At 33.5% G+C, this 14,342-nt stretch overlaps 1 protein-coding gene across 5 annotated transcripts in view; it reads left to right on the forward strand.

Moving 5' to 3' along the window:
• ESR1 (estrogen receptor 1) overlaps positions 1–14,342 on the forward strand; it is a 191,390-nt gene that overhangs the window by 111,708 nt on the left and 65,340 nt on the right. For all 5 annotated transcript variants that reach the window (XM_084515516.1, XM_084515515.1, XM_084515518.1 and 2 more), the window contains one exon: positions 9,422–9,538. In XM_084515516.1, coding sequence (XP_084371642.1) covers positions 9,422–9,538 — 117 coding nt within the window. The remainder of the gene's footprint in view (positions 1–9,421; positions 9,539–14,342) is intronic.

Genomic DNA, 14,342 nt, shown 5'->3' on the forward strand with positions numbered 1-14,342 from the left:
TTGTGACTTTGTTTTGAGAAAACACAGTGCAGACTGATATTAATGTATAAAGTTTTATGTGAGGAAAAAATCATATGACACCAAGAACACTGTGTTGCTTGGTGATAGAAGAGTGCTTTATTCTTTGCCCAGCATATGTAGCCTTCTGAAATGTACTTGGTCAACTGACTTGAATCCAGAGGCATAACAAGCAGTCACATCACAGCACGCTGTACTTCTCTATTAAAATATTTATGGATTTTAAGATCAAAAGGGGCCATTAGATCATTAAGTCTGGTCTCTTCTTAATATAAACTTTATATGCTATCTATATATCTATATATCTATACGATATATATATCTATATATCGTATATATATATATATATATATATATTCAGAGCCCAGTAGCTTGATGGAAGTAAATCTTTTAGAAGATCCCAGCCTTGATCTGTCGGCTCAGGAGCTTTTGTATGATGATTGTTTATTCTAATAAACACCTGCTAAAAAAAAACACTATTTAACTTAAATTACTTTGGCTTTTATATCACATCCACAAACTAGTCTTAGTACCTAGTATCTCATCCCTGTGGGAGGTTCTTACAACTTAAGTTGTTACAGTCAAATCACCTTGATACCTTAAGTAAACAAAAGTGCTTGAGTCACTCACTGTATATCTTTCTATTTTCTGAATCACTTCCTTTGTCTTTAGACCTTTTCTAATTCCCCCATAATAGCCTCTTTAAAATCTAGATATCGGAATTGGATGAATTGTTTCAAGATCAGCCTTACAAATGCCATTTACAAATTAAAAATCCCCTTGTGACTCACATATTCTTTTCCCCTCCTTCTAATTCTATTGTTATTTAGATAGCCACCAAAGGGACAGGAAAAAATTAATCTTAGCATCTCTGACTAGTATCCAACAAATGCCTGTATTTAAGGGGCTAAGAACCTGCCATGGGGGAAAAGGAATTTGGAAAACTGAGAGGTAACTCTACATTGAAGGATATATTGATTTGAAAACTCTCAAAGTATTCTAGAAATCCCCATTTGTATTTTTCTTCTTTTTTTTTTTCTTTTCTTTTTTTTTTTTTTCAGGTGTGCCTTCTCTGCCTTTTCCTCACAGATGTATATTCAGACAAAAATCTGGAAAGTTTCACAAATATTCAGTTAAGAATTACTGCTTGATGCAAAGCATCAAGCAAGAATAGGCTGGCAAATGAGAATGTATGAATTGCCATGCTGAGGAATTGCAGAGGATTGCCATTAGTGTCTTGAATCACAGAGATATAGTGGTCTTTGAAGTGCAGGAATTCTTGAAGCTGGGAAGTATTTTAGTTGTGTGTCTTGAACATCAATTGTAGTTAACTGTTATGCCTTGTGAACATCAAGTAGGAGAGTTTTGGCAGTAATCTAGGAGTGTTATCAATTGTTTTAACTTCACAGTGATAGAGCTGTGCTCTGTTCAAAGTATGTAGTTCAAATTTTAGTGCTAGGAGTGGTAGTAAGACACACATATTTTCATCTGAGTTGGGGAGAAGACTTTCTCTGGTAAAGCATGCCTAATAAGTGTATGGTTAAGTAATGCTGCAGTGCAGCAACTGAAATATTGCCAGTTTGAGGAGGGTGTTCTGAAATCTTCCCTATAACTTTCCATTATTATGTTCTGTTTTCATGGTATTTTTGTAATCTGCTTGATAACAGTTGCAAATTCTGTACTGATTCTGCAGCCAAGAAGACAGAAACTCCCTAATAAGACTGCTTGTATGCTGATTCTATGAGTTGTCAGTAGAAAGAGCAAAGCTATAGGACATAAGCCTAAATGAGACTTGCAGAAGCAAACACAGCCTATAAACAGGGACTGCAGACCAGTATCTAATGTCAGGGTGGAAAATACACAGTTCCAGTTTCAGAGGTAGGTGAATGCTAAAAGTTCAAAGTCCAGAAAATGTGTATTTGGAAAGACCAGAAGGGTTTAGGCATCATTGTGACAGTTCTAAACACCTGTGATCAGCCAGCTTAGCTTCATCTGGAACTTTTTTTATTTTTTGTGTTTTTAGTATATATTTTCTAGAGGCTCTTGAGTTAAGTACATGCTCTGGCTATCGCTCCCTAATGCGTATTTTGAATATCAGAATCCTAATTAATGGTGATCTTGTTACAGAAACTTGGGTGTTAAAAAGTAAGTGTCAATACTTTTTTCCTAGTCAATGACATTTGAAAGTGGTAGTATTCCAGTGAGTTTTAAATCCTACATTCAGCATAGATATGGCAGTGATTTAGGATGATTGCATCCAAGATGTTTCCTTATTTTTCATGGTCTAAGCAAATCATTGGGCTTCAGTGAACCTTGAGCCCTAGTCCATCTTTCTGTCCTGTGATAGGATCAACTGTTGCTGATTCCTTACATATGTTTGTTTAGTTGCTTCCTTAAAACCTGTACCCTGATCCATTGTTTAACTCTTCTCATCTCCAAAGGCTACTATGAAATTTGAATCTTCCTTCCTGCAGGTTAAGCTCATCTTTTAATCGTTTATAAACGGTTATGGGTTCTTCCTCCACCAAGACCAAAACTTTCTCCATCCTAGACCAAATTCCTAGCACTTGGAGACTGTACTTAATATAACCTGTATTATTAGCTTTAATGGTGTTTTACTTCCTCTGGAATATTATGTTTGATTGTTGTGTCTCATCAAGCAACAAAGTAAAGTTAAAGAGTATTTCATGTTGCAAGTATTTCAGGAATATTTAATTTGCAAATATTATTCCTAGCTCAGTGCTCGGCCTGTCAGCAGTTCAAAATATTCACCATATTCACTAAGGAAAAACAGACAAACAAAAAACAGGAAGAAAAATAAAAGAGTTTGACATTTACAGATTACAAGAGGACATGCTTTTGTGTCCATCAGGAAAGTACTTAACTGTTTCATTTGGTTTCGGAGGGTGTGAAAGAAAATATGTTTTTGTAACCTCATTTAGCTTGTATGGGTCTACTGATTTAAACTTATTCCATAAATCTCTCTCACTTGAACTTTCAGACTTTCTGCAGGTTAAGTCTATCCTTTGCATTCTTTTTGGAGTATATAATAACTCTAAATAATTAGAGTTTTATTATATTTTATTTTATATTTTTTATTTTTATTTTTTTTATTTTAATTTTTATTATTTTTTATTTTATATATATTTATTATATATTATATAATTAATCTATCTTAAATAATAACTCTATTAGAAGTGCATGAAGTAATATAATTTATTTCCAAAATGAGACAAAAAACTTTGTGGAAGTATTAGCAGTAGTTCAGGGTTACTGTAAAAAAGAAAAAGAAAAATAAGGAAAAAAAAAGAAAAAAGAAAAAAGAAAAAAGGTCACTGAGTTAGAATGGCAATTATCTGCTGGAATAATTTAGTAACAGTTCTAGAAGATCTCTAATTGTCTGCATTCTTTGTGTAAGATTATATATCTCTCAAAGACTTGATTTTAGTTTAGTTACAAATTATTGAAATAGTTGGACTTCCTTTGTTATAAATAACACAGGTACTCCCCACTCTAAAATGTGGCTGGAGATATGTAGGGCAACAGACTAAGTTATCTTTGTTGACCCATCTGAATATCAAATGGATGAATATAGTATAGAGTATGGATGATATTAGAATGTAAGCAACCCAATGAGCACATATCAGTGTTCCATATCAATAAATGAAAGAGTAATATAGCTAGGTTTTATTTTGCATGAGAATGTGGTTCACATGCAGCAAAGGGATTTTGTTGGAGTGCTCTTGTTAAAGATTTATATGATATTTTAACAAAGTAAATGACACTTTCTTTTACAGGAGGTTAACTCTGTGGATAAATACACTACAGCTCTTTGCAAATGTTACATTCAGTTACCAAGGATCCAAATATTAAATAAGACCAGATAAACTTATTCAATAGGTCTCATGAGAATCCAAAACATACCTGGAATAAAAATAGAGATATGCTAGTTTTCCTGTTACCAACAACCTATTGGATTTTAAATGCACAAGAATAATTTTCAATTGTTTTTACTTTTTGGCCTCATTAGTTGTGGGAGTTTTCTGTAGTAGAATTCCTCTTCTTCCCAGTTTAGATCAAATAAACTGAAGCTAAAAAATGCCTGAGATATCATTCCAAATCTACAGGAATAAGATGTTCATGGCATGCCTGTGACTCTCTCTGAAAATCGTTTTTGTCTCTGCAGAGACCATATTGAGATGGTTGTAAGTAATACAGTGTGGGAATTTTTCTTTTAACAGCTGTTGTTTTAATCATGTTCCAAGGATTAAAAACAATTGTGATTTATCAGATAAAGAAACAGAAACTATATGTCACACTCCTTGTCAGATTTTGTAGAGATTTGGATCTAGATTAGTGTATTTTTTATATGTCTTGAAGAAAAAACATGCTTCCTATTTTATTATATTTTCTAAAATTAAAAAAGACAGGAATGGAGTTGGGGTAGAATTAGACTTCGCATGCAGTCAAAAGCCTGAAATAGTAGATGAAACATCAATTCAATTTTTAGAGCTAAGACCAATAAGAAAACCTTCAAAATCATCTACTGGGGTAGAAAATACAATTTTACATTTATATAGTTATACAGCTAAAATAGTATTTTACTTTTTATATGTTACTCTTTCTCAATGTATATGTTCACAAGTTACTGAATTGGTGAGATGACAACAGGTATAGTATGTTCAAACAGTGTCTCTTCTCATTCTTCTTTTTTTCATTTATCCTGCTAGCTGAATAGTATATGGAAAGGGTAAAGGAAAGATCAGTATCATAATCATTTCACTTGATTTAACTGCTCATGTTAACAGTGCTATACATATGTGAAGACCAGAAGATTCCACTTGAAACTGAACATTCAGTTCATGGCATAATACAGAATATATAGATTTTGACCTCTACTCCTTTCTCATTCTTTAGTGGCTCTGTGATCCTTCCGTCAGAGATATGTGTAGAAGGAAGACTTCCTTACAGGATGCATAGAAAGTATATTTTACAATCTAGACCCTTTTCCTTACTGTATTGTATAGAAATGCCTTGTGTATTTAAAAACAGAAAATTATTCATCTTCTCAGCAGGGCTGGGTAGTTGCTAAGAGAACCTGAGTTCCAAATCCAAAGACCTTGCTGAGGGTAATCAAGCTGTGAATGTGAGTGTCTGTGCTTATATAGGAATTAGGCATAACCTAATTCTTTTGCGATTCCTGTTAGGACAGATCAGGATTTAAAAATCAATATGGTGTTTTATTGAGGCACTTTAACTTAAAATTGGTATAACTTTTTATTTTACATTCAACATTTGTTCACATGGGGTTAGCATATAAAATTATACTGTTGTCCATGTGCATTTTTCTTACAGTTTATGAAAATTTTCTTCTTGTTTTTGAGGCTATTCTTTCTAAGGTTTTATTTTCCTGAAACCCAGTCCACCAACTCATCACTCTGTTCTTTGATTTGTACTTTAATGTGTGGATAAACACACCATAGCCTTCATTTCACCTGCATTTATGAAATTCTGCTAATTTTACTATCAGAAGAGGATCATAGAAAAACTTGGTGCTTCCAGGTAACGGCTAAGCTGTTAGAAGCCTTAAGTAGATAGGTAAATAAAGTTGAAGAGATTTGTGTGATGTGAGGATTGAAATTATAAATAAATAAATAAAATGAAGAGCACGTGTCAGTAAAATGATAATAATACTCACTAGCTTTGTTTGAAATGTACAGTGTGTCAATTCAACTACATCAGTTTAGGTTTCATACAAAATTTACCTAACTAAAAATGTTACTTTATTGGCTTTGTACAATTAAGTGTCGTTTAAGCATTCTTAAGCTGACATGTTAACATGTTGGTTGCTTTGATGCATTTTGTTTATACTTCTGTACTGCTTAAACTAATCATGCCCTTAGGCTAGTCTTGATGGTTATTGAAATATAATATTGAACTGCCTGTTTCTGTGTAATGCCAATTAATGTGAATATATTAATAGGACCCTAATTTCCATCTTTCCTGGTCCAGGACAACATGGTGTCAGGTCTTGAAAGATGCAATTCAGTGAAATGCTTAAACTTAGTCTTAGCCATATTGCTGGGAATGCTAGCTAGAAGTACACAGATGCTTAAATGTTCTACTGAATGTAGTAACACTTAACTTTAAAGAAATATGAAGTGTTTTGCTGACTGAAACCCTCACAGATAAATCATCCTCCCACTCTGATTCAAGCATGCTCTGCTGTTGCATACACCACAGGTACTGTGAGAGCCCTTAGACTAAAAGCTATGTGAGCTACGTGGAGATTAAACCAAGGTCATATATATAATAGAGGAGCTCTACTCTAGAAAACTCAGTGCCTTTATTTTTGTGTAGACTATCTAGTAATTTATTTTCAAAAACCAAAAACAAACAACCAAACAAAAAAAACCACAGCAAAACAGTAAAGCCAAGTGCTTCCATTTATAAGTATCAGTGATCACCAAGGACATTTCTTCCTCTCAGTATTTCTGTGATACCAATTATCCAAATGATCTAATTAGTCTCTCCTGTAGCCTGTATTGTTGTTTGGATACCACAAAAATGTGGTGTAGGGCAGTTGAGCACCTGTTAATGTGACCCACTGTTGGGTTAATGATTACTGCCAGTGAGAAATCCCTTCGTATATGTCAGATTGTTCAGAATCGGCTTTGCCAAGAGATGAGCTTTAAGGATAAAATGAAAATTAGAATAATTAAAAGACAATACACCTTGCAGCAGAGTAATTAAGTTATATTACTTAAAACTATGAGTAATCTTTGAGTTTTAGCTATTCCTTAGTTGTGTTCTACCTTTTCCCACTCCATCCCACCCCAAGCTAGACTGTACCACTCTTGTCTGTTCCTTGCAAAAGAAACTTCCTTCCTCATTTCCTGTGACCGAGTCTGATGGTGTTGTCAGGAAGCTGTAAATGGTCCTGCCTTCCTTCCTTCGTTTCTGTCCTGTTCTGCCCTTATTCATTTCATAATAATTTCAACTGTATACTCTAACTATCTAACATTTTCTCCAAGTTGCTTATGTTTTTTCTAGTCTTCTGAAGACACATTCATTCAACTAAAACAAAAATTGCGAGAAATATTAAATGCACCATCTTCCTACCAGGCTTACAGCTAATATAAAGTCTAAACATTTACATTACCTACGGCAGTCATAATCAGAAGAATTATGTTATTCACACACATCTTTCTTTTTGTTGGCATTCAAAATTTTACAGGTTTTATCCTGTGAAGTTGATCAAGCACTATGGAAGAAGAATGTCTAAGGTGCAGGTTGTGTGCATGAAAACAGACTAATTAAGCTAAACTCTAAAACATATATTTAAAATATAAACTATGGAAACAAGGTATCATGAATCGCATTGATTCCAATAGGGACTATAGCTTGATCACAGTCAGGATTATTTTATATATTATTCTACAAACTATAAATCCATTCCCAAAACATAATAGTTTGAATAAGGAGATCTGGGTCCAGAGAAAATTGATAGGTTATCACCCACATAAACACTGTGAAAAGAATGACTGTCCTGTTCATAGTGGTTCCACTAGATTTTTGCATAGTCACCTTTTTAAAAATAAATAAATAAATAAATAAATTGTTGAACCTTATGAGCATCAGCTGCTACAGTGAACATGGTACAGCACATCTTCAGCTTTGACCTAAGTGGGCCATTTATCTGCTTTTCTTATACAGAGTTAAATGATATTCTGAATGACTTGCTGAATTCAGAGCCTGCAGTAATTCCATTTGTGAAATTACCTTTTAACTTCACTAGGATGAAGATCAGATAGTCTGTCAAAGCTATCCTTCATTTTAAAAAAGATTAATTAATGTTTTCAGTCTTTCTTTCCCTTATTTCAGAACTCAGCGTATAAGACAAGGCTGGCGGTTGAGGACAGGTGCTATAATTATTTTTTTTTGCTGCTGTTTAGTGTGATCTAATAAAAATACATTTCCATGAAAATAGAGCTTTACCTTTTTGTTCCCTTTCCCTGTAGATACTGCATTTTTATACTGTTGTGGCTGTTTTCTTTCTGTCTTGATTTTTTTTTTCTTATATGTGAAATGTTTTGAATTAGATATATAACAGTCTGTATCATACCAGAGGAACTGAAAATTAAAATGCTCTTTCATGCTGAGGTTGAGCTGAATTTCTGTTCTCTCTCTTTATCTCAGTCCTCGAGAACTCAGCTTTTTCCAGTCATATACCATTCTGTAAAGTAGAGTTAACAAATAATAATTCTGTCTGCTTGAGGGAGTATGTAGTCAGCTGTCACCATATTAACAAGTTTACAGTTTGGCTGCTTATTTTGATTGGATCCCAGTTTTGTAGCATTAGAGAGCAGATGTTCCTGGAGTAATCTGATACTAATTTTTACTCCATTTTCTAATTTGTAGTCAAGGATAGATGATTTGATGAGACCAAGGCCTCTGTCAAGCCTCCACCCTACTCTACCTCAAGCTGATCCCTTGACCTGAAAGAAAGAACAAACAGTTCTGCAGTAAAATTGTTTCATTGTGTACTGTACCTTAGTTGTGTTTAGATGAATACCAAGCACCAATAAGATCATTTTGGATAGTCTTATTCTTGCTAAACTTCATCTCTAGATGGAATTTAATAGAAGGCTTGAGAAAATATTTGATACTTCTTTTTAAGGGAAAATTAGGATAGAGGTTTGTTGGCAGTAACAAATTATGGTATGCTGAAAATGTTTGTAGCAAGAACTGAGGTGCAGAGCCTAATAAATGAGGAAGTGGATCTCTGAAGGAAAAGGTACTGGTACCAAACTTAGTTACACCACATGGTAATTTAAGAATTTTGTAATGACAGAAGTGAATAAGAAGTGAATTAGAGACTGATTTATCCCTGATATGCAAGTAAATTAAAAGGTGTTGCTTTTAATTTTATTTATTTATTTATTTATTTAATTTCTAAATTGTCCTGAATTTTGGTAGTTATCTAAAAAAATGTGGATAAGCCTTTTTTATTCTATAAACCTATGATCATTTTGTGCAGTGTATTGCTTAAGCATGAAAGCAGGCAGATGGACCAGACAGCATTGTGTTTCTGAGGCTACAAAGAAGGAAGTGACTTGTTTATAATTATCTATCACCTTTTGTGATCGTTCATTTTTAAAAAATATTCCATAGATATTTTCATTTGTGTTTCTAATAGTACTTGTAAAGAACTTGTGAATAAATATATTGTGAATATGTTAGCTTCACTAAGATCTTTTGTAATAGATTATGATAACTGAGATGTTAGATGCTGTACCAAATACTCAATGAAAAATAAGATAAAGTATTATAGGCAGTTTTGTAATGTCTATGATTTGAGACTGTGTATAACTGTGTCCTTACTTTCCCTCTGTTTTTCCAGGGCACAATGACTACATGTGTCCTGCTACTAACCAGTGCACCATTGACAAGAACAGAAGAAAGAGCTGCCAAGCCTGCCGACTAAGAAAATGCTATGAAGTGGGAATGATGAAAGGTGGTATGTACACAGCAACCAACAAATCCTCAGCATTGGTGTCTGCCTTCCTGTTTTTTAATTCATTGAACAGATGATATGGTTCCTAAAGCAGGGAGCAACTATTTTATTTGATCTGAAGCTTATTAAATCAAAGAGCAATTAAATAAAAGTAAAAACATCCCAAATCCTATGCTATTATTCTTAGCAAAATTTTGCATCAAAACTTATAGGAACATGGACTTTGGTGGACCTGTGATTCTTCTGTTAGTATTTTTGATGCATGATTATTTTTACTTTTTCTCTTGTGTTTAGACACCAGATTCTGATGAATGAAATTTAACCCAAGATTTTATGGCATTTTGCTGTTCAGTGTGAAAAGCACTAATAATCTCAGATCAGTCCATATTTGTTAAAACAAACTTGTGAATTATTTGATACTTATTCAGTTAGTTCTGGAAGGGAAAGTAAATTAATTTATTCCAGTACTGTACATATATTGTAGATGTAAATTAATTTCAACAAAACTGAAATGTTCATTTATTTTGTACAAACTGAGATAGGTGCTGCTTTCTTGAAAGATACTTACGTACTAATGATATCAGAGAAGAAGAATTAGACACTGAATGCTCAAGCTGAAGTAGCACACTGGTGAATTACTTTATAAAGTTACATAGTGTTAAACTTTTGGAGTTAAAATTAGAAATATTTGACAATACTGAATAATTGACACAGTGTGTTCTTAGATGGAAGAGTTCTTTTTGTAACATAGTTTTGGATTGATCATAGTACCTGGCTTTCTCCTCTGTTTTACAGCACTGCATATTTGTCAAAAGCAGACAGAAGGTACCAACTCTTACTGCTTTTGAAAAAGTCAAGCCCCTTACATCAATATATACATGTAAGAATAGGAAGTCATAGGGTTTCATAAGAGAAATATTTTCTCTAAAGCAGAAGAAAACCTTGTAATAAAAATTCCAGATTGTTTTTATTAATGAAGAGTATTCATTAGCTTTATCCAAATTTATTTTTACATGAAAATTTAGCAAAATACTAAAAGATTAGAACCCATGTCTTATGTTAGGAAGGGGATACTTATTAAATTATAGATTGGTTCTCCCTTTTGTGGCACACCTGTTTACTTATTCCAAGAAAAATCAACTGTGCTGGGGGCAAGAGTGAAGTCTACTTCATTATGTTTATCCTTCACACAACAAATGGTTATTTTTAAGTCCAGTCTGTCCAGTCAGAGTAAGCCAGGTTTGGGAATCCTGGGAGAAAGAGCAGAAGGAAAAGATTAAAGGTGTCGTTGTGCTTTGATGTTAAATATGCATTTTTTTTTTCTCAATTCAAGAGCTGAGACTGATTTTGTTACTCTCAGTTTAGTGATGCAAACAGCTGGAAGGCATCAAAGCTCTTTTAAGACTGTAGACATTTATTTTTCATAAAATTGAGTTTGCAGATCCAGAGTTTTTTTGTTTCATACTGGTGGATATTCTTAAAAGTCAAATCTATATATTGCCTGCTCCTACAGGAGACTTCAATATTGCATTAAGGTTCGTTACTGGTTCATAGATGAGAGTCTAAGAATATGTGTTTTATGAAGGCTGTGAAAAATTTCTTGAACTCCATCAGTTGCAAGTAATAAATCTGGCATGCCTGCAGATGAAATATTCAAGTAAGGTAAAGTTATGCAAGATGGAGCAAAGCAAGGTTCTGCAGGATTCATTACAGCAACGCTGTATTGTCCAACTAGCTATGGGAGAGAGAAATTCTTTTCTCCAGATATTGCTTGATAATTGTCATATTGTCTCTCAGATGTAGATAAAGGTTAAGTGCATGTTCTTGGTATTCCATCCAGTTAGCTTTGAGTTTCTTTTTCCATTTTTGTTTTGTTTTGTTTTGTTTTGTTTTCCTTGAAGAGATGTCTTAAGCTTTTCTGTTGTAATAGTTATCTTACAATGTTTCTCTTCATCACTTTTGAATCACACAGTGCTGTGGTTAACTCAAGTTCCATATTTTCCTTTAATAATTCATAATTGTCTTGTAATATTTTTTAAATTGAAATAATCTTGTTTTGTTCATATGGAAGAATTTGTCTTGTTGAAAGGACTAGTTCTATCATGCATTTGAAAAGAAAAACTCTTTTGTGTCAGATTTCACTTTTATATTTACCTCCATAATTGTTACATGTTTAGGATGATATACCTTTTAGAAGGTATACCTGTTGAATAATTCTGAATATAGTCTGTTTTCTTTCTTCACTGAATTAATCTTTTTTTTTTTTTTTTTGAATATATTGCCAATGTTGCTAGGTTGTGACTTCATCCATTATTTAACTTCTGAACAATAGCTGATATTGTTGAGTTACAGTACCAACAGGAGAAGCTAGATAAGTTCCTGATTAATTGTTCCTGGTTAATTTGAAACATAAATTATAAGCTCTGGTTTCTCAGGTTTAAATCCTGGAAAGTCATCTAACTGAATGCAATATTAAAAAATTCATGTAGCATTATTTTTAATAGAGTGGACACAGTTGAAATGTGTTTTTAGGGCTTCATTTAGAAGAATGCAGGCTTCAAGTGGGTCTTGAGCTCTACTGTAGGAACATTTACTTATGAGGTTGTGTGGAAATTTAATAATTCTTTTCACCCAGCTTTTCTTTGGTCTTTCAAAAACTTCTTCCAATACTGAAGAGCTATTTTATTTCTCTCCTCTTATGTTTGCAAGTATTTCCTTCCGCATCCATTATTGCATTGCTTTGAGAGACTGATAGATTCTCTGGTGACATAGCATATGAAGCAAAGTTTATAGTGAGACAGAGTTTATAGCTGTTATATTTTGTCCAAATACTTCACTCTTTTTTTCTGAATAAGCCAAAAAGACCATAAAATCATTTGTTAGTATTTAGACTGTGCAGCCTTATGTTTGTATATGAGGATATAGCAGTCACATGGAATACGCTTTTTGTCATGTGCCTTTTTGTTTTGGTTGGGTAACAGAGAAAAATAGCTTTGCTTTTGTATATGATCCTCTGATACATTTATGAAGATTGATTTTGTTCTGCTTTGGGTGATTGTATGGTAACTTAATATTTCACAATGTGTGGGGTCCTGCAACACACCCCCAGACTCCAAAAGGAGTATTTACAGTAGCAGTACATTAGCAGTTGCAGTCCTCCAACTGCAACTACAGCAGTTTTCACAGCAGTTGCAGGAACTCCAACTGTATGTATGGTTCAGATAATCTCTGCTCCAGTATAAACTTAGTTCTCCACTACTTTATTGTTTTAATGACTTTTTAATGGCTTGGCTCCAAAGGGTCTTATTCACCTGACTTTAATTATTGCATATCAATTAAATATGTTATAGTGTGATAAATAGATGTGAATTTCTAGTTATTAAAATGCTACATTCTTCCTCTTCTTTCATGTGTGATGATGCAGGTGCCCTATGGGATCAGAACAACAGGGTGCTGATGTGGCTATGAAAATATTCACTATAATGCTAAATGCTAGATCCTTTTTGAAGAATCAATTATTTACCTGGTAAGGTATTTTTAATGACTCTGAGAAGTACATGGTTCTATCAGCTGGTATATGCTGATGGCTTCCCAACCTCAAGACATATTACATATGGTGATCAAGGATTGAGAGCTCATTTACTATATCCAAATGGTGATCATGAATACGATTACAGGTATTTATTGTTTTGGAACAGCCTGAATTTCATATTGTCTAGAGAAGATTCTCTGTTCAGAAATGTCATTTCTCTGGACTATGAAATCACAGTGTATTTGAAACCTACATCCTCCAGTGCTGCCCAAACAGGTTATCTGAGAAGACTTCAAAGATTACTGCAGTACAGTCCAGGGGATAAAAGTCTGTTTGATATAGCAGTGTGCTATAACCACAAGTCAGGTGCCTATAGAAACATTCATTAACTTCTAGAAACAGGGAGGAAAAAATATTCCTCTTTTCAGGTTTTCTCTTATATTCTGTTGAACCAGGTACCCAGCTGTAACCATAGGAGAATTCAGTCTAGTTCAGTGTGACAATGTTACTTAAGTTTATTTTATTTTATTTTTAACATTAACATTTTACAGGGAAATAAAAAGCACTTGGCAAATTTGCCATCCCCTTTTTCATTACTGATTTTTCATTTTTAAATGGAGAGAGCTACATGTATACTTCCTTGACGAGTGCTATATTTTTACATGTTAAAAAACAAACAAACAAACACACAAAACCAACAAAATAAATAAAAATAAAGAAAAAAAGAAAAGGTTTGAGAGTTATTAAAATCATTCTCAGAAGCACAGGTAAATCTATGTCTGATGCAACCACTGTAATGGCTCCAGACTTTCTCATTTTCCACATAATTATCTTTTAATGAAATATTATATTAAAAATAGAAATTAGTGAATGAAGGCAAATGGATTAACAGCAGGAAGCTATTTTGGCTTGTCTGAGGAGAACCTTTATGATATTTATTGGACATACTGTTCTGTACTGAGCCAAATAACTGTGTAGGTGGGGCCTGATAAATGTACGAGGAAAAGTAAGTTTTTAAGATGTAATTGATGGGCTGAAAGCATATACTTAAGCAGCATTTGAAGCAAAGTTTTGTGAGCTTAGAGCAGCCTCTTGGAAAATAAGATGGAGTGGAAACCTGGCTTTTTAGTGAAATGTTTCCTTTTCCCCACTGTACAAATGCAAAGTGGATTGTTGCCACTGAAATATAATATTGCATTGCTCTGCCTCCAAAATAAGAAAAAGAAGACATTATTATGAATACTTTTGCAAACATATTTTTTCTCTTTCTACTTG

The sequence above is a fragment of the Aythya ferina genome, assembly GCF_964211825.1.
Source record: "Aythya ferina genome assembly, chromosome: 3".
Classification (NCBI taxonomy): Eukaryota; Metazoa; Chordata; class Aves; order Anseriformes; family Anatidae; genus Aythya; species Aythya ferina.